Source organism: Humulus lupulus, chromosome 9, assembly GCF_963169125.1.
Source record: "Humulus lupulus chromosome 9, drHumLupu1.1, whole genome shotgun sequence".
NCBI classification, from domain to species: domain Eukaryota; kingdom Viridiplantae; phylum Streptophyta; class Magnoliopsida; order Rosales; family Cannabaceae; genus Humulus; species Humulus lupulus.
Genome location: NC_084801.1, coordinates 22,857,173 through 22,881,569, shown reverse-complemented (window position 1 = coordinate 22,881,569; position 24,397 = coordinate 22,857,173). Strand labels below are relative to the sequence as shown.

The 24,397-nt window shown below is 32.1% G+C and overlaps 2 protein-coding genes across 6 annotated transcripts; one reads left to right on the top strand and one right to left on the bottom strand.

Annotated features, from left to right (window-relative positions):
• The first annotated feature begins 2,471 nt into the window (after window positions 1-2,471).
• Window positions 2,472-7,869, top strand: LOC133802524 (histidinol dehydrogenase, chloroplastic). 5 transcript variants are annotated; one of them, XM_062240850.1, is made up of 15 exons: window positions 2,472-2,627; window positions 2,791-2,929; window positions 3,269-3,393; window positions 3,487-3,539; window positions 3,677-3,749; window positions 3,882-3,983; window positions 4,062-4,163; window positions 4,288-4,359; window positions 4,439-4,501; window positions 4,610-4,651; window positions 5,243-5,302; window positions 5,435-5,545; window positions 6,025-6,195; window positions 6,621-6,711; window positions 7,393-7,869. In XM_062240850.1, the coding sequence occupies exons 2-15, from the start codon at window positions 2,797-2,799 to the stop codon at window positions 7,671-7,673; spliced, it is 1,479 nt and encodes a 492-aa protein (XP_062096834.1). In that variant the 5' UTR covers window positions 2,472-2,627; window positions 2,791-2,796; the 3' UTR covers window positions 7,674-7,869. The 5 variants fall into 5 exon arrangements, with proteins under 5 accessions (XP_062096834.1, XP_062096832.1, XP_062096833.1 ...); XM_062240848.1 differs by having other exon boundaries at window positions 3,224-3,393; XM_062240849.1 differs by having other exon boundaries at window positions 2,477-2,627; window positions 2,762-2,929; window positions 3,224-3,393.
• A 10,276-nt stretch (window positions 7,870-18,145) lies between these two features.
• LOC133799511 (protein FAR1-RELATED SEQUENCE 5-like) lies at window positions 18,146-20,716 on the bottom strand. Its single transcript, XM_062237524.1, has 2 exons — window positions 18,476-20,716; window positions 18,146-18,385 (listed from the first exon to the last, which is right to left on the bottom strand). Exons 1-2 carry the CDS (start codon window positions 20,714-20,716, stop codon window positions 18,146-18,148), a joined length of 2,481 nt encoding a protein of 826 aa, XP_062093508.1.
• Window positions 20,717-24,397: the final 3,681 nt, after the last annotated feature.

Genomic DNA, 24,397 nt, shown 5'->3' with positions numbered 1-24,397 from the left:
TATTTTGGAAAATAACTTTGGTGGGCCGTATAAATATTATGGAATTTTTAAAAAATATGGCCTTTATACCATTAATGTACAAAAATATAATAATTATACTTTTCTTAATTTCTATGAGAATTTTTTTAAAGAAAAAGTTAAAGTATGGGAAACACAATTAGTAGCTAACTAAAATATGGAAATGTCATTTTTTTTTATCATAGTTATGTTTTATTTGATTTTAAATGTAATTTTATTTTATTTTTTTAATTTTTAATTTTTTCCTTCATTTTTAATTATTTTTTAAGTTATTTTTTCTTTCTTTTTTTTCCATACTTATTTTTTCTACCAAATTTTTCCTTCATCATTTTTTTCTTTCCATTTTTCCATTCTTATTCTTCTCATTTTTATTCATTTATCTATTTTTTTTCTTTCATTTGTATTGTTTTGTTTTTTTTTCATATTTTTTCAGTTTTATTTTATTTTTTTAATTTTTTTCTTTCTATTTTTTCTTCATTTTTGTATTTAATATTTTCTCCTTCCATTTTTTTTTTACTTTTTTCACACATATGAGCTTTTTTTTCTTTCTTTTTTTCTTCTTCCATTTTTTCATTTTTTCTACCAATTTTTTCATTCATATTTTTTCTTTCTTTCTATTTTTCCATTATATTTCTTCTTCTTCTTTTCTTTTTTATTCATTCATCTGTATTTTTTTCCTTCATCATTTCTTTTGTTTTGTTGTTGTATTTTTTTTTTCATATTTTTTAGTTTTCTTTCCTAAGTTTTTTTTCTTCATTTTTTATACTTATTCTTTTCTCATTCCATATTTTTTTCACACATATATTTTAACATTACATAATTATTTTACTATTTTTTTATTTATTATCTTTTATTATTGTAATTTTTTTTGTAGTATTTTTCCACTATATGTAAAAGAAATCAAATCAATTTTTCAGCATTTTCTTTTTACTGTAACCCTTATAGGAACACCAAAATTTGGAAAGAAAACTAATAAAAATATGAAAATGTGAATGAGTAACCAGTTACCCTGATGAGAACATTCAAATCTAGAAAAAAAAATATATGAAGAAGATGGGAGAGAAGGGAAAGGGGGTGGATATAATTTTTTTTTTCTATCTTTAGATCTGTGGTAGCTGGTTATCTTCTCGTTCTTTGTGTGTATATTTCTGGGGGGTAATTGGTTACCTTCACGTTCTTTGTGTGTATATTTCTAGGGGTAACTGGTTACCTTCACGTTCTGATGTGTGTGTACATTAATGAGTTCTTTATGGTAACTGGTTACCTATGTTACTAAAGTCATATTCTTCTTCCTTTTTTAATGAACTGTCATTCCTCTTTTTCCATCAAATTTGATGTTTATTTTCATATTTAATATGAGTAATCTGTCACCCCTCTTATGGTAACTGGTTACTCCTCTTATGGCAGAAAGTTACTCATCTCACGATAACTGGTTACCTCTCCTAGTACATGTTATTTAACCTAGCTCTAGGGTTTTTTTTATATAACTGTCAAAGATCAATCAAGTAACTGGTTACCTTACCCAGAATTTGAAAAAAGAAACGTACAATCTAAAAACACACAAAAAAATGTTTATAATAAATAAAAAATAATTTTAAACACAATTCATATTACAAAAAAAGAAAAAAATGTGCAAAACAACCAAAGACAAATTTAATATAAAATTATTAATATAAAAAAACAAATAAGCTAAAAAAATAATAATAAAATTACAAACATACCCTTCCAAATTAATAAAACTTGATTAAGAGTAAAAATTATGGCATAAACCAACTTTTATACAAAAATATAGGAAAATAAACCCATAAAAGTGGAAATTCTTTAAAAAAGCCATAAATTAACTTTTAAAAAAAAAACTATATTTTTGCACACTTTATTAAAAATCCCATATAAAATGTAATTTCCTCTAAATATTATTTGTACCTATATTTTGTCTCTATATGGGAAAATCTCCTTTTTAGGGTCAGCCCGGCCCTATTTACGTGTAAAACAGGCTTAGTGGGACACGACCCGATTACAGTATGTTCCCGAAAACAATGGGCTGGAATGGGCCGTGCAGCCCATATTTACAGCCTTGACGGGGCCTATGTTAAGGATTTGGTTGTACATTGTCTTATGGTGAAAATTACACCTAGTATCCATATTAAGTTAACCTCTTTAATTTTTACCCTCATTTTAAAACTCTTAGATTAATACCCAAAATATTAATGAGTCTACCTATTATACCAAAAATACATGGTTCTTTTTTTCACATAACTATAAACTCTTCTACGTTAAAATTCATAGAGGCAAAGATTAAGATTTTTATATTGGACTTCTAGTAGTGTTTTAAGGGTAATATGAGAAATGTGCTTAAAAAAAGTGGGTAATATTCAACTAAATGTTATTAGTGGCTATTTTTAGTTAACTAATTCTAAAACTGTGTATTTTTCAAGCTATCCCTGTCTTATGTGTAGTGTTTGTTTTAAGCCTCTGTCGTGACTCCTGCTGCTCATTTTTAGTTGTCTTCTCAGTCGCAGGAGAGCCAACAATCAGTGGAACTATACCAACAGCAGTCCCCAAAATACAATCCTCAGCCCTCTCCTTCCCTCTCGCTTGCCTCCATCCAGGTAACTCTTAACATTCTTGTTATTCTCAACCACGAGTTATGATGATGATGTTTCTAGCTTCAACGAATTTGCTTTTCTTCCAAACTTCATTGTTTGTGTTTGAATGAATGAATGATTTTGATTGCTGGATTTAGGGTTTTATGCTTTTTGATTCTGATTGAAGGTGGTAATGGACAGCCAGCTTCTGCGTTTCAATCAGAGTAACTATCTGCTTAACTCCAAATCCAACTCTTCGCTGCGTTTTCGAGTTATTGGGCCTGCTCCTAAGGTCACATATCTTCAGTCTCATTGCTCTTCCCGAGGTAAAATCTGTTTCATTAGGTCATTTCTTATGGTTGATTTCCTTTAAGTATTCTGTATAAACTGAGTTTTGGGAAATTCAAAACATATCCGAAAAGTATCCCTTTTGACTTTCTTTTTAGAAATGCAAAACATGTCTTTTTTTTGCTAAACTTTGGTATTTCCCACAATGCCGTATTGGGTAGACGCTATATTTCGTTCAAACTTAAAATTCATGATATAGTTGTGATATTTTTTCTTTCCATCGCATATATGTTTTATTGCAATGAATATATATGTTTTATTGCAATGAATAGTTGGCTTACTTGATGAAAGAGAGTCGGAATTTATGCTGTGTTCAGGTGGGTTCGGGTCTAAGGGGATAAAGTGTGCAATGAAGTCTTATAAATTGTCAGAACTTTCTCTTTCAGAGGTTGAGAACCTCAAGGCTCGACCTCGAATTGATTTCTCTTCAATTTTCACTACGGTCAGCCTCTATTTTTGTTTTGAACTTGAAAATGTTTCTTTTGGATTTTTTATATCTTTTGGGTGGTTGGCATTTTTTTTCGTACCATATCAGGTCAACCCCATTGTCGATGATGTTCGCAAAAGAGGTGATTCTGCAGTTCGAGAGTAGGTGCAAAGTTCAATTTTGTTAAGTGATTTTATTAAGGCGTTTTTGATTTTACAATGCCATTAATTTATGGTTAAATTTTTTATTTGAATGTATATATATTTATTTAGTTAAGGTTTTTATTTCCTCTTGGCAGCTATACTGCAAAGTTTGACAAAGTTGATTTGGATAAGACGGTTGTAAGCGTTTCCGAGCTTCCAGATCCGGAGGTATGTCTATTTGCTCAGATTTGTTATGTACATGGGATTGCTAAAGTTTTTAATATCTTCTGATTAATTTTTTTTTCGTTGTAGCTTTACGTTTTGTTTGTATGAGCATCCATAATTGTTATTTATTTGCAGCTTGATCCTGTTGTAAAAGAAGCATTTGATGTTGCATATGACAACATCTATGCATTTCATTTTGCTCAGAAATCAGCTGAGAGAAGTATAGAGAACATGAAAGTGAGTCAATTTTGTGCCCTGTCATTTGCTCTAGTCTGTGATATCAGCCTTTTGAATATATTTTATCTATTATATCAGGGTGTGAGATGCAAACGAGTGGCAAGAAGTATTGCTTCTGTTGGTCTTTACGTTCCTGGGGGAACTGCAGTTTTACCTTCAACTGCTCTGATGCTTGCAATTGTAAGTTTGTCAAATGAATTGGATTGATTGATCTTAATAGATGGCAGTTTTATAATATTCACATAACAATCAATAACTAGGTCTCCAAGTTTTCATAGATATATACTTTTTCTCTGTCCAATAGCCTGCAAAGATTGCTGGATGTAAAACTGTTGTTCTAGCAACTCCCCCAAGTCATGATGGCAGCATATGCAAGGTACTTGGTTACTTGGATGTGATGTTTTATGTGATGTCATGTCATGCAATAAGTAGCTAATCACATTCCATTTCCGCAGGAAGTACTATACTGTGCTAAGAAGGCTGGTGTCACTCACATCCTTAAAGCTGGAGGAGCTCAGGTTTGAAAAGTTAAAATTTTTGGGTTGAGTAATTGTTTGTAATGTGTAGGGTTTCCCCCTTACTTAAGAGTCATTTTAAAGATAGTCTAACTATCCTCAAACTTGCAGGCTATATCTGCCATGGCATGGGGAACAGAATCATGCCCAAAGGTGCTAATTTAAACTTAGTTCATTCATATTTTGTTAATTTCAATAAATTTATTGAATGTACATATTTGTTATGAATTATGGAAGTATGCCTACTGCCTGGTCGTTGTGCTTGTTTTTCCCGTTCTAATGACTTGTATAGACAGCTTTCTTTTTATTGGTTGGAATCATTTTGACATTTTTGTTGTTGCATAGTAGTATTAGTTAAGTTATTCTTAGGTTATCTTTTACATATTAGACCATAGATTATAATGGTCAAAGATTATGAAATACCTTGCTAGAAAATAAAAAGAAAAGTTTTTGAAATGCAATCGTTAAATCTGACGTTTGGTATTCCAAATCTTATATATGACGCCTGAAACTAATGACTGTGTGCATGTGAAAATTTTCATTGCTATCAGCCTATCAGTGGTTGGACTGTGTAGTTGTTGTTGCTTCGAATAGCGTGCTTGTACATCAGGAGTGCTTAATAATATGGTTTTTTTAACATCTCTGCTTAGACCTAAAATTGTTGCAGTTTCATTTGAGCATATTCAGTACTTAGTTTCTAAAGCTATTTTCTTTTTTTAATTTTTCTTTTCAAATATATTTCAGGTTGAAAAGATATTTGGCCCTGGAAATCAGTATGTTACAGCTGCAAAAATGATTCTCCAAGTGGGTATTACTTCTTATTACAAGTATTTTGCATTAGAACAATCTGCAATATTTTGGATAGAAAATGGCATATGTGGTTTGTTTCAGGAATTTTACTTTGATTTTGTTTTTGTAATTTTGTGTCCTTAGTAGAACAGTGAAGCCATGGTGTCAATTGACATGCCTGCGGGACCTTCTGAAGTTCTTGTCATTGCTGACAAATATGCTAGCCCTGTTCATATAGCAGCTGACTTACTATCTCAGGTGGTTACTGCTCCTGATACAATCTTTTTACAAATTGATTGATCGAGTTTATAGTTGGTTCATTGTTTTCACTTATAGGAGCTTTCACACTCATAAGCTTCTGTTATGTTTGTGATTATGTTTTGTCAGTATGCATAATGCATAGTTGGTCCAATTCATAAAGCCAGTTCTACACGAATTTCTTCTTTTTTTTTTCACTTAACATTTTAAACATACACATGACATACTACTGCTATTTCTATGAAATTTCTCATAGAATCTGAAAGATGTTCGTGTCTGATGCTAATAATCTGAATAATATTGTGAAAGAATTTTTTTCACAAAGATCGAGATATACCTATTTGTAATGCTTAGCTGTACTAAAATCTAACAGATCTACAGCCAGAAATAGACACTGGTTTCATATTTTTAAAATTCAAAAGACCTTTTGCGAAATGCTTAGCTCTGAACTGAGGTCTAACAGATTAACATAATTTCAGGCTGAGCATGGCCCTGATAGTCAGGTAGTTCTTGTAGTCACGGGAGATGGTGTAGATTTTAAAGGTATAGAGGATGAATTAAAGAAGCAATGCAACGACCTACCTAGGGGAGAATTTGCTGCCAAAGCACTTGGCCACAGCTTCACCGTATTTGCTCGTGACATGGTCGAGGTTTGTGATTTGACATTTTATTATCTTTGTGTAGTATTGAGTTTGAGTTCTAAATTTCTGGTAGACAATTCAGGGTGGTGCTTTATTTTGTAGTACACTGTAGCATTTGCTGCATAAGATATTTTTAAGTATACTATGCATGTCTGATATTTTGAGGAAATGAAATGTAGAAGTGTGATCACACTGCTAACTCTTAATGCCTTTTTCTTGAGCTGTTAGTTTTTTTAAGCTGTGAAAACTCAATATTCGTGACATTTTCTTACTGGTATTGCTTCTTATGGAACTTTTCCTCAGTTATCAGCTAATACAACGCCCTCTACTCGCATGGAAATTTTATTTCCTTATGTACTTATAAAATTATTTGCATCACTGTTTGAGAATTTATTTACATCTCTTTTGATACTGAACTTTCTTTTGAGTCTCAGGCTGTCTCCTTTTCAAACTTGTACGCCCCAGAGCATCTAATTGTTAATGTTCAGGACGCAGAAAAATGGGAGGGTTTCATTGAGAATGCAGGTACATTGTTATGCTGTTTATTTTTTGTCAGATTTGTCTATTTTTGCTTAGCTCCTTTTGTTTAACAGATTACAATGTCCTTCTGGTGTATTCTTTGTATTGATTTTGAAAAAAATTGGTTCTCTGTTACTCATGTCATTTAAGTAATATAATTGATAACAACACTTGCAGTGAATTGCAATTTTAGGTTGTTAGCGTACTGGACACGAGTCAATGTTATATTGAATAATTTTGCAATTAAGACAGGAGTCACTTTGCTAAAAAAATTTAGGTTTTTAGCGTGTACTGGACAAGAGTCAATGTTCTATTGAATAATTTTGTGATTTAGACAGGAGTCACTTTGCTAAAAAGACAAGTCATAAGTATTTGCTAAAAGATGCAAGTAATGACTCATGAGTCAATTTTCTATTGATTTTTGGGTTATTACAAACGTTTAAATATATATCATGATTTTTTTAACTGTTGACTAATCATGAGTTCATTTGATTAAAAAACGTGAAATTCCATGATTATAACTAGCATCCACTAATGAAATACGCACAACATCTCCTTATGAGTTACTATATGCATACGGTAACTCAAAAGGAATATTATTCTTAAAGCATTTTGATCTCTTCCCTAATTGCATAATGAAATACCATCGATCTAATAATCTAGCCATTTCATTCATAATTCCTGCAGGGTCTGTGTTTCTGGGGCCGTGGACGCCAGAGAGTGTGGGAGATTATGCAAGCGGAACAAACCATGTTCTTCCCACATATGGTTATGCACGGATGTATGGTGGTGTATCTCTGGATTCCTTCCTAAAGTACATGACAGTGCAGTCTTTGACAGAAGAAGGTCTGAGAAAGCTTGGTCCACATGTGGCAACAATGGCTGAAGTTGAGGGCCTTGAGGCGCACAAGAGAGCCGTAACCCTTAGACTCAGGGACATTGAAGCCAAACAGGTCAGCATGAGATGATAATTTGGAACAGTTCACCATATATCATTTATGTTGTTGTATCTAAGGATTTTAAACCTATAGAAGATATTTTGTTTTTTGAACATTTAATTTAATAATTGATGACTGCGTGATGTAGAACATTTGCTTTCAGCGGGAGAAGCGAATATAAAGTGAATCCATCATTACGCATCAATCAGACGTAAAGATTTGGGAATATCTATTGATTTTATGATTATGCAATAATGGAATGTAGTGTATGAGAATATGATATGGTACAATAATATTAAAAGGTATGCCAAAACTACCGGTACCAATACTAGATAATAATAATAATAATAATAATAATAATAATAATTTAACTTCTTGATTAATGTTGTGTTTTATTATCTGTATTGATCATAATATTAATAATAATTTAAAGAGAGAATTTTTAAAAAATATGATTTTTATTCTATCAATGTGTAAAAATATGAGAATTATATATTTTTTAATTTGTATAAGAAAATTTATTAAAGAAAAAATTAAGTATAGGAAACACAATTAGTAGTTAACTAAAATATAAAAATGCTATATTTTTTTTATCATAGTTATGTTTTTGTTTTTTTAAGGTAGTTTTATTTTATTTTTTTAATTTTTTCTTTCATTTTTTCAGTTATTTTTTCTTTATTTTTTTTCCCTACTTATTTTTTTTTCCATTTTTTCATTTTTCATTTTTTTCTACCAATTTTTTCATTCATCCATTATTTCTTTTCATTTTTCCATTCTTTTTTTTTTCATTTATCATTTTTTTCCTTTCATTTGTATTATTTTGTTTTTTTTGTTCATCTTTTTTAGTTTTTTTTTTTCATTCTATTTTTTCTTCATTTTTGTATTTATTATTTTTTCATTCCATTTTTTTCTTGTTTCACACATATGGGCTTTTTTTCTTCATCCATTTTTTCTTTTTCTTTTTCAATTTTTTCTACCAATTTTTTCATACATATTTTTTTTTCTTTTCATTTTTCCATTATTTTTCTTCTTTTCATTCTTATTTATTCATCCATTTTTTTTTTCATTCATCATTTCTTTTGTTATTTTTTTCATATTTTTTTTTCATTTTTGTACTTATTCTTTTCTCATTCTTTTTTTTTTCATTTTTTTCACACATATTTTAATATAACATAATTATTTTACTATTTTTTTATTATTATCTTTTATTATTATAATTTTTTTTATAGTTTTTTTCCACTATATGTAAAAAAAATTCAAATCAAGTTTTTTAGCATTTTCTTTTTACTGTAACACTTGTAGGAATACCAAAATTTGGAAGGAAAACTAATAGAAATATGAAAACGTGAATGAGTAACTGATTACCTTCACGTTCTTTGTGTGTATATTTTTTGGTGTAACTGGTTACCTTCACGTTTTGGTGTGTGTATATTTATTGTTTCTTTATGGTAACTGGTTACCTATGTTACTAAAATCATAGTTAATTTTTTTTTTTAATGAAGTGTTCTTCCACTTTTTCCTTCAAATTTGATGTTTCTTTTTATATTCAATATGAATAACTCGTCACTCATCTTTTGGCAGAAAGTTACTCATCTTAGGATAACTAGTTATCCCTCCTGGTGCATGTTATTTAACATAGCTCTAAGATTTTTTTTACATAACTGTCAAAGATCAATCAAATAACTAGTTACCTTACCCAGGATTTGAAAAAAAAAAACATACAATCTAAAAGAAACATGTTTATAATAAATAAAAAATAATTTTAAAAACAATTCATATTAAAAAAAAATTACAAAACAACCAAAGAAAAATTTAATATAAAATTAGTAATATAAAAACAATATAAAAAAAATAAATAAGCTAAAAAATAATAATTAAATTACAAACATACCCTTCTAAATTAATAAAACTTGATTAAGAGTAAAACTATAATATAAACCAATTTTTATACAAAAATATGGGAAAATAAACCCATAAAAGTGAAAATTCTTAAAAAAAGCCATAGATTAACTTTTTTTTTTTTAAAAAGCCATATTTTTGCACACTATTTAAAATCCCATATAAAATATAATTTCCTCTAATTTAAATTCTTGATTTGTTTTTGGGTTTATACTTTTTTTGGACTCTGTATTTTGTTCCATTATCAATTTGGAACCTGTGTTTTAATAAATTATTTTTTAGACCATGTATTTTGTAAAATAATTCAAATAGATTTCTAAATTTGATTTTGATCAAAGGTTTTTGAATTAAAATCATAAATAATTTACTAAACTAACCGTTCAGAAAAAACACAACTATTCTTGCTAATAATTGTATTGTTTTATTCAATTTTATATTCATCAAAATCGAAATTAGGAGTCTATTTGAATCATTTTATAAACACACAATATTCAAAATGTAATTTGTCAAAATAGAGAGTAAAATCACATAATTAATCAAAAGACAAAGTCCATTTTTTTTATTATTGTAGACTTTATCATTAAATAAATTCTTCATTTATATTTTGATGAATATTTTATTATTTAAACAATATAATAAATATTAATTTGAATGACATCATTTTGTTAGTATGATATATTGACAAGTTCTAATATATTATTAATTGTAAGTGCATGCTTGGTTAGATTGTGAGAAGTATTATTATAAAAATGTAGTATATCCATTAGAGATATACTTAGAAATAGAATGAAAGATAATGAATCTAATATCTCTCACCATAAAACTTCATTGAAATGAGTGCAAGTGTTATGAAAGTACATAATTAATCATAACCTTAACATGGTTAATGGTCAGCAATCCAATCAAGGCTATAACTAAGAGTAAATATCTTTCGATAATTGCTATGGGTATTAGTACACCACATGATAGGATATAGTATATCATTATTGGTATAATTCAATATTAGATTTCACATATTTTAATTTAATTAGTATTATGAAGTATCACTAACTAATTATTAAATGTCATCTCATGTGACGTTGGACATCTTAAGATGCTAAATAACAACATTTGTGCCTTAATCTCATATGAGGTAAAAGAACTTGGGAATGTCTTTTGTGCTGTCGAAGAAAATGCCAATACAGTCATTTTCAGGGTACTGAAACATGTGTTGATAAGGGGTATAGTAGGACACATTTCTTTTTCACTTTTTTTTTTAAAGAATGTTGCTATTTGATATTTTAAGGTGTCCAATACCACATGAAGTTAATCTCCACGATTGATTAGTGATACTCCATATTAATTATAAATTAAAATTATGTGAGTCTCGATATTAGATTGTACCAATAACAATAATAGTGTACCAATTTTACGTGGTGTTGGTCATCACCATTGTCCCTTAGCATTTCTTTTTGAAAAGGTGCTCTCAATGCAACACGTGTCATCCATTATCTATCCCCATAAAGCTTTGTTTGTAGGAAAAATTCTCCATTCTTTTTTTCTTTGTTTTTCTGTTATTCATCTCTATAGAGCACACGTACATATACTTTGTATAAATTATAATTTTCTTTCCGGAAACGATAATTTACTTTTCTATGTTAATATTTTAATATAATAAAAACAATAGTGTCTATACATTTTATTATTTTGATATAATTTTTTTTTCTAAAAAAGTAGCTGGAGAATTTTTCCCAAAAGCAAATAACAGAAATAATAAAAAAAAAAAGACTTCCTGTAGAAAAAAAACAAAATTATTTGTTTTTTTTACAAAACGACGGTATGTATTGCCGTTTTTAACACCACTACATAATAAGACTTTTCATCATCTTTTAAGCAAGGCAAGTTAAAGAGAAACCATCTGAATATCGTCCAATAATTCCAATGACATTGTTTTATGTTAAGTGCAACATGTACATTAATTTTTGAATCATTTAAGCATGGAGGGAACCAAGTGACTAGTGCAACATGCTCAGTCTTCATGCGTTTGGGAGGTGGTTGTTACTGGGCAGCAACCATTGCGTATAGAAAGCAAAGTCCCAATCAATAAAGTGTTGAGGAGGAAAGGCACAGTACCATGTTTTGTTTTATTTTGTAAATGGTTACCATTCTTAAACTGAGAAAAGTGGTAACCGATAACTACTTTTTTTTCCTTTTCTTTGTTAATGATAATTAGTTAATGTGACATGATTTACAGTTTTCTCTTTTAAAAGAAAAAGAAGGGAAATTTTATATTCAAACTCAACTCAGAAATCAATTGTTAGTTTGGATTCTTTTACTAGAATTGTAGTTCAACCAATTATGATATGAGGTAAAATAAAATCGTTTGAACTCATTGATGAATCTTGTAGAATCAAAATTAGATCATATGCATTTTATTTATATAATGATGGATGGAGGCGATAGTTAGAAGAATTGAAGACGGTGGCTAGAGATGCAAGAGGCAATTGACTTTAGAGCTTCATATTGGTTGAGGACCTAAGGTGATCAGATATGGTTGCTTGAATTCAGTTTTGTGCATTTGAATGGGTTGTATGTTTAGAAAGTTAACAATATGAAAATATGAGAAAGTATATGACTTTTTGAAAATAATTGGAGCATTATCTAAATATATAGGAATCCCATTTATTAAAAAGTGATGCTAAAATCCAGTTTTCTTGGAAATTTCCAATTAAATAATGGGAAAGTATCATTTTGGCTATATTAGGCCAACTCGAATCAGACGGTAATACTGCATATATATATAGGCAATTTCTTATGTGGAGACGGTAAAAACGTCTGCACCGGTGGAGACGTTTTTTTTTTTACCATTTGATCAAATTAAGGGCTGTGATCTATCCAAATATTTGTTCTAACTCTCTCTCTTTCTCACAAGTCCGAATCCATTCACACACATTCAGATTTCTCTCTTCCGAAACAACCCATTCACACACATTGAGAACTATTCTCTGTCTCTCTCTTCCGAAACAGACTTCTCTGTTTCTTCTCCATCTCGGTTTCTCTTCTCTACCAGGCTTCTCTCCATCGTCGTCTCTCTCCATCTTCGTCTCTGGTTGTTCCGAAGCTCTCATCGACACATGGGTAAGTTATCATTTTCTTGCCATTAATTTAGCTTTCACCAGTCTATGAACCTGCCCATCTCTCTATGCTATCAGATAAGATGTTAAATATATATGGGTATTAATGAGAAAGATAATATCATGTATATATGGGTATTAATATAGAGAAAGATAAGATGTATATATGGGTATTAATATATGCTATCAGATGTTGAATATATAAGGGTATTAATGAGAAAGATAAGATTAATTTACACCATGTATGTGTATAAAGTATTATAGAAATTGCATTGTATGTGAGTTATAACACGAAAATGATGAACTTGATTTGGGTATATAGTTTAACCCTGTGTGCTTATATAGTTTGGAAGGTGGACATAACTCGTGTGTGTGCTTATATAGTTTGGAAGGTGGACATAACTCGTGTGCCCATAAACTGTTTGACATAATTCCTCACTTTGTATATATGTTGTAAGACCACATTAGCTAAAAAGTTTGGAGAGAATTCCAGAAATAACTATTAAGCCTCTTTCTCCATCTCTGTATTTGGGTATTAATGAGAAAGATCAGATGATGTATATAAAACTTTAGAGTTGCACTTGGATTTTAAATCAGAACAATATATATATATTTATTTATTTATTTATTTTTTATCAGAAGAAAAAATTTATTGATCAACTAACAATTACAAACAAACCACCCCCCCAGCCTAAACCAGAACACCAATCACAGATTCTTTACAAACTTAAGCATCTGCTTTTCTCGATCGATAAGTACACTTACTGCCTACTAAATTCAAAATTGTAGCTTTGATAGAGTATCTAATCATATGGTCAATCTTATACACTAGTAAGCAAAAATTATGAACTGGTTCCTATTCAACCATATATGATAAACAGCTGCTGCACATGTTGCATCAAGTATCAAGGAAAACCAGCCAGCCTGAGGCAAAGACAGCCACTGAGTCCAATTTCTAAACTGAACCGGCCATGATAAGCCTGTCAGCCAACCCTGGACAGCAAGGATAATTTTCCTGGAAAAGACACAATAAAAAAAAAAAAGAGTATGATTCTCATCCTCTTGACCACAAACTGGGCAGCAAACTGAAAGGAGATGGATATGACAGGACTGCAACCAGTCTTTGGTATTCAATTTCGGGTTGATTGCAAGCCAAAGAATGAACTGGTGCTTTGGAGCCGAAAGTCTACACCAGACCGCCTGCACATACTACACCAGCTCACCAGGAAACACAATCGAATACAGGGTGCCCAGATGGATTTTTCCATTCCTAACCGCAGCAATTAACTTAGAACCAGATCATAGATGGCTCAACTTAATGATTCTCCTCCAATACCAGCTAGTATCCTGCTTTAAACGATACTCCCATATTGAAACACCCTTTAGATAAACACCATAAACCCATTTAACCCATAACACATCCTGCATACATACATACATATATATATAAAACTTTTCAATATGGGTATTAATGAGAAAGATAAAATCATGTGTATACATTGTTTAGAGCTGCACTTGGACCACTTTAGAGGTGTGCTTTTCGTCTGGATTAAAAATGATGATGATGATATATATATATGTTTTGTACATAAATAAACTCATACCCCCTTCATGATTAAAAGAATGATTATGACAGTTTCTTCTTTCCAAAATGGTGTGAGTTGGCTTAGGCTAGCTATATATAACTTCACTAGTATTGAAAGTTGCAATAGTATTGAGTTTTGTTAATTTTATTGAGATCAGTTTTTTTGTTAATATTTTTTGTTAATGTTGCAAAAGGCTGATTTATTCTGTACTATTAGCTAGAGGAAAAATATTTGTGTTTATGTCATGTTTCTTTTTTCTAGAAGGAATGAAATTTGTAGTAAAATTATTATTGTATGGTTGTTAATATATTTCCCCATTTTATGTTACTGTTGATTTGGTGATTTAGGATGGAAGTTTTATTGCTGAATTCTATAATGGAATCAATACAGAGGCTGCGTAATGATTATGCTGGGTTGAAAGATGATTTGAGAGTAATTAAAGATGAATTACGTGCAATAACTGAACATGGGAAACATAGACATAGTGAGGCGAAAATCTTTGAGCGTAAAATGGTTGAAAAATTAATTGGGAGGAAGGAAGATGTTGCTTTTGTAAATCCTTTAGGTAAAGACAAAGCAAATGATTTTGATAGACAGAAAGATGGTGTCGTTAAATGTAGTGGGGTTGAAAGCAAAATGGACGATTTAAGTAACGGTGAGTTGAATAAGTGTGTAGGAGATATTCAGGGTTAGATGATAGCTCAACTAATATAGAATGCAAAAGGAAGACATGTGATGGTAATGGAGAGGATAAATGTTTGAGGGGAAACTTCGAGAACTTTGATGATACTGTTTTCAGGATTTCATCCCAATTTGGAGAAACATTATTGCAGCGTGAAATGTCGATGAAAGTAAGTAATGGTATCTTTTGGTAGGTTAAAAGTTGATTATTTATTTTTTTTGGTATTTTTTATTTTACTTGTTGAACCTAATTGGTTTTTAATTTTGAGATTGTAGAAGCCTAGAGTTTGTACGATTAACCAAAAATGTTCAAAGTTGTCGAATGTAAAAGTAGGAAGTCAGTCAGTGTCTAGTAGCATTGGTGGGCCTGTTGATCGGAGGAAAAAAACGGTAAATGTGTAATTGAGTACGTTTTATATTAATTGTTATTGTACCTTGTTTTATAATTTACTAGTTTATTTAATCAAGTGAAGACTAAATCGCAGACAACTCCACGTGGAGTTTATGTTTCTAATGTTACAACTGGGCAGAGCCAAAGCATAGGGCCCTTTAAAATTCGCACCCCCATAATGGACGATGATATAGGAAAATTAATAGAATACATATTTGATGATAGTTTGAATCATGAGTAAGTATATTTTTTCCATTAGTTAACAATAAAAATTTTCTATCCGATACCCAATATTATTATAAATTTGTTTTATAATTGTGGCACAGTGAGACACTGGTAGACACGGGGTTTAATCATCTCACGCGTGGTTTGGTTTGAACATTGTGTCCTGGGGTTTTTATTAATGGAGAGGTATGGATTGATAATGTTGGACTGTTTAGTTAGAAGTATTCACTTTATATATATTTCCCCATCTAAACTAATATTCATGGACGGTAAGGGTAGGTTTCCAATGTTTTTTTCTTGTTTTGACCGCAGGTGTTGAATGTAGTATGTGAGATGAACACACGTAGGGAGCAGCAAGTTTCAACAGAGAGTCGTTCGTCATGGTATTTGAATACTAGAATGACGGTGAGTACTGTTCCTGTAGCAAAATTCAACTAAATATAAGAGATATCGAATTAATTGTGAATATTTTTGAGTGACAGTGTACTGGAATTAGTATTCAGAACTTGTTTCCTCAAAGTGATCGATCTGATTCAGCTCGTAAACTATTTATTGGAGATTTGAATTTATGTGGGAAGGTATATTTATGTGTGGTATTTTTTTGTATTTTTGGGTTTATTTTATTAGTTGAATATTTTATTATTTTGCAGATTAAGATTCTAGTTCACAACGAGGAGATGCAACACTGGGTTCTCTTTATAGTTCATGTAGGTAATGGGGTTGTCGAAATATGTGATTCGATGCTACTAGGGCGCAATGAATCATTATCACAATCTCTTGTTCCAGTGGTGGTGAGTTTTTAAATTTTTTGGGGATGTTTTAACCTTTTTCATTGTTGGGAGTAAAACTGAGGTGGGTTATTAATTAACTAGAGAAGGTTTTCTATTTCTAAACTAAAGGTGTAGTATTTGACTATCATTACAGTTGATGTTATCTTGTTTTGTCCACACTGTAGTTGCAACAACTTGATTTAGTTCTCCGAGATGAGTTATCACGGTGGAAGGGACCTGTGAAGTCATTCACATGTTTCAAGGCTTTCACTAATAATGAAGTTGTCCAACAATCAAATGGATATGACTGTGGTATTCATGTGATAAATTGGATGGCACAACGCAACCCTTCTGACTTCAAACCGAAGGGTGTAAGTTTTTATGTTGTACTGTATTAATTTTTAAAACTATTGAGTTTCTTAGTAGTTGAATAATGTTTATATTAAGTAATGGAAATTTGTTTTTTTATTTCTTTCACAATTCACAATTTTTGTTAAAGTATAACTCGGATGATGAAAGGGCTCGTGTCGTTGTTGGTTTAGTGACATCAGTACACAACAAAGTTAGGGATCAAATAATGGCTTCAACGAGGACAAAGACGAATTCCACTCCATGTGTAGGGAAATAGGTTTGATGATTAGTAATTGTGAGTGAGGTGTTTCATGAAAAATATGTTTAATGGGGTGTGGGTCTATTGTCATGGGTGCTCCGCATATCCTTTTGAGCTAATTTATGTATTGCCATATACTTTTAATTTGATCTTGTTGCCCCTTTCTATATGTGAATGACAGGGTGTTTATTGTGTGGGGGTGATGAATTCTTTGTATATAGGTGTGATGTATTATTAAAATGAACAATGATGAATCAGCCCCTACTTGCATATATTGAAGACAAATAAAATATATTATAAAAACTACCATGGCATATTAAGCATTTTCTATTATAGAGCTTGATATATTTGTCCCACTTTAATTAAGAATAAACATTTATAAACACCACCCTGTCCTATTTCAAGTTTTTATACTGAAGACAAGAATCATGGTATAGCATAGCAGTGGCTGTTTGTACAGCAGTGGTGGTTGTTAGTTGTTATGAAAATTTTGGTATATGATGTCCCACTTTAATTACTAGTTGGAGTTGCCTTATAACACCTGTAACTATATGAAGGTAACGTCTTCAAAATAATGTATGTTTTTTTATTATTTTGGTGGAAACTATAGTTGTTCTACATACCATTAAAGGTACCAAATAGGAGCAAAGCAATTTTATAGATTGTGCTGAGACATAGCATATGAAAATTATAATTATTGAGCCTTCCCATAAGTAACAGAGAATATTGTTTTCATTGTACAAGATATATATAACTCATTTTCAGATATAACATGTGTTGTGACCTGACAAACCAATGCAGAAAGTACCATAATGATTTATTCATCTGAAACTTGTATCTTACATCATATAGAATATTCAAACAACCATGTATATAATAACAAGTATGGATGGAACCCATTAACAATGACCACAAACAAAGAGTCATGCCACTCCACAAGCCAGAGGCACGCGCAATTAATGAATCTGATGCAATGATATTCGAGCAAAGCTTTTATACACTAATGACCATTTTTGCGTAAATTTAAATTTATAAATTAATGGCATTACTCCCGATTCAGTAAGTGCAATTACAAGCATTCCCTCGTACATGATAACAATCCAAGACAAGATTCGAAAAATGAACTAGTCGTGTCATTAATCTTTGCCATTTTTTCATAACTTAGTTGGCAACCAAATGAGATAGAAGAGTACTTAATAAAGCTCCAGACAAAATATCATAACGAAATCAGAAAGGACTTTGCCACCAATTGTTTCCCTCCTCAACTTGTGTTCCCACTTTATTCACTTTATCATTATGTAGTTCATTGCCTAAATCGTCAACAACATCATTTTCTGTCTCATTCTCATGTTGTGTGTAGTCCATTGAGTTTTGCCCAGCCCATTCATCATTCAATCCCATTCCATAGCATTGGTCATCTTCTTCTGCATCTTCATATTCATCTGACTCTCCAATCCGGTGATCCTTCTTCCATTTTATCGGGCAAGTCAACTTGTTATGTCCACTTTTCTAGCAGATACTACACTTGCAGCGAGTACCTTTTTTCGAGCCAGGTACCTTTGCTGTACCCTTACTTTTTGTGAAGTATGGATCCAACACTGGGAATTGAAACTCCCTGTGTAGAGGCAGGTTATGGCTAATCTCCTTGTCTCCCATGTCCACAACTGCTTTAAGCTTACCGCATAATCTGTCAATCTCACTTTTTGCAATATGGTATGTCGACTGATTCCTCGATCCAAGATACGCAAGTTCACCCAACTGGCTACTAATTGCACCAAATCTTGCACTCTCCACCTCTCGTTTGTCTAAGGTAGCGTCCATATTGCCAACTTGAAAATTGTGAGTCTGTTTAGTCTCAACCATCCACCGAGATAGTATTAGTGCTCGAGGCATTGAAGTAATGTGTAGGCGTTTTATTGAAGAAAATATATGTCGGCATGGTATCCCATATGACAAAAAATATTGGCATTCACAAACAAAGAGAACACGCTCCGGTGTTACATATACATGCCTCTTCACTTGTTCAGCAGCATACTTGTGAAGCTTCAAAATTATTGCATCCTCTTCCTCCAATAGGGTTTTCACCATGTACCTACCTTCTTTCAACATCTGGTGTCGTACCTTGTAAAACATGTTCCGTGTGTAAAGATTTGCTAATTCATCCTCTATCTGTGGCAAATTTGTCTTCCCGAGCTGGGGACTAGTGTGAAGTGTAATGTACTCATCCTTTGCTTCACGTTGTCTAATTATAGATAAGGTCATGTTGACTGCCCTGACGAACTCGTACAACTTCAACTTTTGATTCACTTTTTTCTTCAACACCGCATTAATACCTTCACTTCGTTGAGTAGTTGTCATTCCACAGAAGAAATTCCCTCTCAGAAATGTTTCAGCCCACTTCTCCTTGTCTGCATAAAGCTTTGCAACATATTCAGTGCCTTGTATCCCAAAATCTTTCACTAAGTCGCACCATTTATCTTCAAACTCGTCCTTTGTGTAGTACCGGAATACCAATTTGGTAAACCTACTCGCAAAAGATGGATCTTTCACTTTTAAAACAGCTTTGTTGTGTAAATGCCAATAACACAATCGGTGGGGTACATCAGGCATCAACTCCTGTAGCGTGTTAGCAATAGCTTCGTCTCCATCTGTCACTACTGTTTTCGGTAGAACACCTCCCATGCATTCCAGGAAAGCCCTTGTCGCCCACTTGTAGCTGCTGGCAGACTCATTGTCAAGAATGGCAAAGCCCAAAATGCATGTGGTATAGTGGTTATTAATTCCTATCCATATCAGCAGCGGCTTCCCATAACTATTAGTCTTGTACGTCGAATCAAAAGCTACTACATGGCCATATGTTTCATAGTCTGATCTACATCTCCCATCTTCCCAAAATAGATTAAGAAGACGATTATCCTCATTGTACGAAAACTGTCCAAAAAAACCAGGGTCTTCATCAGCTTTATGCTCTAAATATCCGATTGCCCGCCCTGCATTGGAACCGATAAACTCAACTTTTGAAGCATGGGATATTCGATTGTAAAGATCTTTTGGTGTGAATGGAATCTTCTCATAACCACCCATTTTCTTTGCCATGTATGACATGATGTGGCAAGTTCTTATGCCTGACTCCTTCATTATTTGTGCAGTCGTCAAGGTTCCTTGTGTCATTACCCGATTGGACCGAAGGAATTGTTTATGGTTGTCTGCTACAATGTTGTGAGAATGAATTGGGATGAATTCTTTGCATATCCAATGCGTACTACCCTTCACCAAGTTCACTCGAAAGCAAACCTTGCATCCCACTCGACTAATTGGCTTAGGCTCCCTAGTTCTATCAAGCCTTCCCACATGCATTTCAGATCGCCAGCCCTCGCGGGAGCATACCCACTGACGTTGACGTACATCACCTGTAGTATTTTTTCGCATGATACTTTTACGTAGGCTGAACCCAATGAATCTTGCATATTCATGAATGAATTCTTCAGCCATGTCCAGTGATTGAAAAACATGGCCAACCATGCCATCTCTACTCAACAACAATGGGTTTTCGTTTAAATCATACTTAGAAAATTGGTTGGTATCCTTCATTTCGTCAGTTCCCATTTCTGTCTTTTCCAAACTTGATGTCCCACCTTCATCAACTGTATTCTCCATGGCATCTCCACCACCTTCATCAACCGTATTCCCCATGTCATCTCCCCCACCTTCTTCTTCCTCATATTCTTCACAAAAGCGTAAGCCAAACCAATCCAAATCATTCTCTTCGATAATGTCTGTTTCGGACCTTTGAAACATAAAATTCTCCAACAGTTAGAAATTAAATTGTATTTTTTAGCCAAATATTCATATGCAAATCTACATTAAAATCAAACTATCCCAGTCTTCACATTGCTCTTCATTAACTGTTAATTCCTATGATATTTTCTATTCCCCATAATCATAATTTGAGTCTCATTTTGACTCGAAAAGTTGAAAACGAATTCATAAAATAATTCACATATTAATTGAGCTAGAAATATTTAATATATAATATGTGTTCGTTACATTTGGTTATAATATTGTTTCAGTAACAGTGTTTCAATCAAGTGACCCTATTACTATACTACTGTAGAAGTGTAAGGTCTGCCATAAAATAAAATAGAACCACGGTACACCTTATGTGCTACTTCATTTGTATAGGCCTATCGTCGTACTGGGCCAAATAATGGACTGACACTTATAATTAATGCTACTCGGCCCAATATTACATTCAGTATCGTTTTTCTTCTAATAAGCTTGAGGACAGGGTCACCGTCTTGATCTGTGACAAACTTAAGGCCTCCATGAGGATTTCAGATAGGGCCAATCCAAAACTTTACAATTCTTATGAATCTGATGCATTTTTACACCCACTCAACATTTCACCAGATATAAAATTAGTTACTGTCTAACCCACCCTAAATATATAGCCATCACGTATTTGACATTACTCATGAAACCCTAACTAACTTTAACAACTACTTCATGTATAATAACATAACATATAGTATTTTTCATTTACCGGTACTCCATTGTGCATCATCAATTGTGACCTATAATTGAAATGAACGCCTCCTGTAGGCGTAGGCGATCTTGCAGTGCATACAAAACAGTCGCCGAATAAGCAACAAAGAAAACTCTCACTCCGCCTCCTCCAATCTAGTTTTAACCAACGGCGTTTTGTTATGTTATTCAATGGTTAAAAATCAATGGACCATTTTTAATAATATTTAGATTCTACTTTAAATATAATTATCCCATTGAGCCCATCAAAATATTTCATGAATCTTCCTCTCCAGCAATTAATTACCAGTAATTAATTATCATGCTTTGTAATGTTGGCTTCCTGACACAATGACAAACGCAGTCAATCCTGTCTCATCTTTCCACAAATTTGCTAGAGATAATTATGATTTTTTTAAAGATATGACAAAACAACATTGGTTTCGGTGCAGTTTATTGACCCACGTTTAATTTTCACATATAGATGGATAAGTTGTTTCATCATAATAGTTTTTTCTATTAATTTTCACAAATAAATAAATAATAGTAGATTTTTATTTTAAAATAAACTAGTATTTTTTATTGTTATAAATTTGTAGAACCCACCGAAAATAATAGCCACTTGGTTGTGAAATGCCCTGATTAAATGAATTTATATATTATTTTAATACTTTGTCAATCCCAAGCATCAATAATACGGTTTTAAATGTCACTTTCTTACAAAAAAAAAATTATGTGAATGTATACTATGGAAATAAGATACTACTTGGCCAAACTATACCAATATCAATGTCGTACTATTAAATTCAACGAATTCACCTCTGCTCCATGCCCTTTATTACTAGTTGATACATATTATAGGGATAAACATGATGTTCTTATTCAAGCAATCCATTCCCAAAAATGTGTCGAAATTGTAGGTGTAACATTTCTTATACCCAAATTGAAGAAATAATAATAAATTAAAATAAAGAGTAATTTTGATAAATTATTCATTATATAAAAATATGGTCACTGCATTCATCCCAACCCAACTTAAAGGTAAACATAACCTACACAACTGTAATGACCCACTATTCTAGACTTTTTGGACCATTAACGAAACGATACATAAAACTTACATTTTTGCGAAAATACCATAATTTATTAGAAACTTGTAGAAACAAAAGTTACTTTCATAAAATAAATAGGATATGGGTACCCATTGTCTTTAAAACAAAAATAACTTAAAGTAAAAAGAGTTACATAGAAAATGCGGAAAATACATTTAAAACCATAAAAACATAAACAAGACTACATCCTCGAATCGAATAACGCTCGGCCCCTTGACTCCATTCACCATCGATACACATCCTCTAAGCGTCACGAATCTTACCGCCTCTAAAGCTTATTTTCCTGCACATAAAACAGAAAGGAATGAGCCTGATGCCCAGCAAGGAAAATCTAACACATAGTCATACACATAAATTTCATAATAAACGTACAGACATATCATAACACTTAATACATACACTTATTATAATGGCCATTATTACTTGGGGTCCCATAGACTAAACAAGCTTATGCCCATGAGATTAGTGGGGTCCTACTAGCTAAGTAGGCATATGCCCATAATCTTTTTGGGGTCTTGTTAGTCAAATAGGGCATAAGCCCAAGCCTACAAACATACACATTCATAACATATTCATAACATATCATATTTCATAACATAACACATAAGATAACATAAGCAATGAACATATAGATTCTATCCTATTTTCCTTACCAAAGTTACCGGGATATGTGGACTGAGTTGGGACTTTTTGGAACACTCCTAAAACCATATGAGAAAGAGTGAGTCTTATGAAGAAGAAGAAATGAAAATGAATGGGAAGACTAAACCATTGAGAAACATGCTTACCGAAACTTATGTGCTTAAGAACTTGGATTCCCTAACCAAAATAAGAATGAGGTTAGGAAACTGAGTAGAAGACTAAGAGAAGGGAAACATAACATAAATCAAATGAACTAGAGTTTTGGGTTTACCTCAAAGACTTGCAAGACCAATCTACACCACAATCGAAATACTATAGAATCTCACTTCCCAAAGTGTTTGATAAGCTTATGATGTTTAAGCTTATGATTTCCCAAACCCAGGTGTTTAACTCTCACACTCTCCTAGCACTTGCAGCTTCTGAACTTAGAGTAAAAGGTGAATAATGGCTGGGTACTAGGTCCTATTTATAGAGTTTGGGAATGAAAGTATCTTGATTTTACTTGAATAAAAATAATGGCTTTTTAGGTGAAAATCATTTGAATAATTGTTCAGCAGAGGCTGAAGACTCGTTCAAAAGATGCTGGACTTATCAAGAAGTTGAATGGCTGAAAGGAAAAGAATTCAAAAACGTTTGAACATATGCTGAAGGAGGCGATATATCGCCCCCTGTAGGCGATATATCGCCTGGGCCAGTATGCCCGAGGCGACCGTGCATCGTCTCATGTTTTCCGTATCTACGTGCTGCGATATATCGCCCCCTATAGCTGCGATATATCGGCATACGCTGAATAATTAAACACGAAATTACACATTTTTAGCTAAGTTTGAATGGGGTAAACAGCCTTGACTAAGCCCTCAACGTATTCAAAGCTGCTGACTGACCTTAGGGGATTCAAACTTTACTCCTTATTAAATTAAATCCAAAAAAATACTTAATCCTTAATCACCATTCATAACATGTGCCTAAAATCCTATTGGTTGATGTCTAAACCTTATAGTATAATAAATATAATCCTTAATATCAGTCATATTAATCAATCTTAGGTTAAACTTAATATTCTTAAACTATAGGTTATACTTAGAAAATCTATAAGTACTACTATGAGTGTCCAAATAATTCCCGGTCTGAACCAAAGATCCACAGTTACAAAGATAATGCTATAAATACTATCATACTACTATCTATCTTAGCTAAGTAA

Coding starts and splice junctions, on each gene's coding strand:
- LOC133802524 (XM_062240848.1), top strand. CDS start 2,797: ATGGACAGCCAGCTTCTGCGTTTCAATCAGAGTAACTATCTGCTTAAC. Junction 2,930..3,223: donor GTCTCATTGCTCTTCCCGAG/GTAAAATCTGTT, acceptor TGCAATGAATAG/TTGGCTTACTTGATGAAAGA. Junction 5,303..5,434: donor CTGCAAAAATGATTCTCCAA/GTGGGTATTACT, acceptor TGTCCTTAGTAG/AACAGTGAAGCCATGGTGTC.
- LOC133799511 (XM_062237524.1), bottom strand. CDS start 20,716: ATGTTTCAAAGGTCCGAAACAGACATTATCGAAGAGAATGATTTGGAT. Junction 18,386..18,475: donor AAAGTAAGGGTACAGCAAAG/GTACCTGGCTCG, acceptor ATAAAATGGAAG/AAGGATCACCGGATTGGAGA.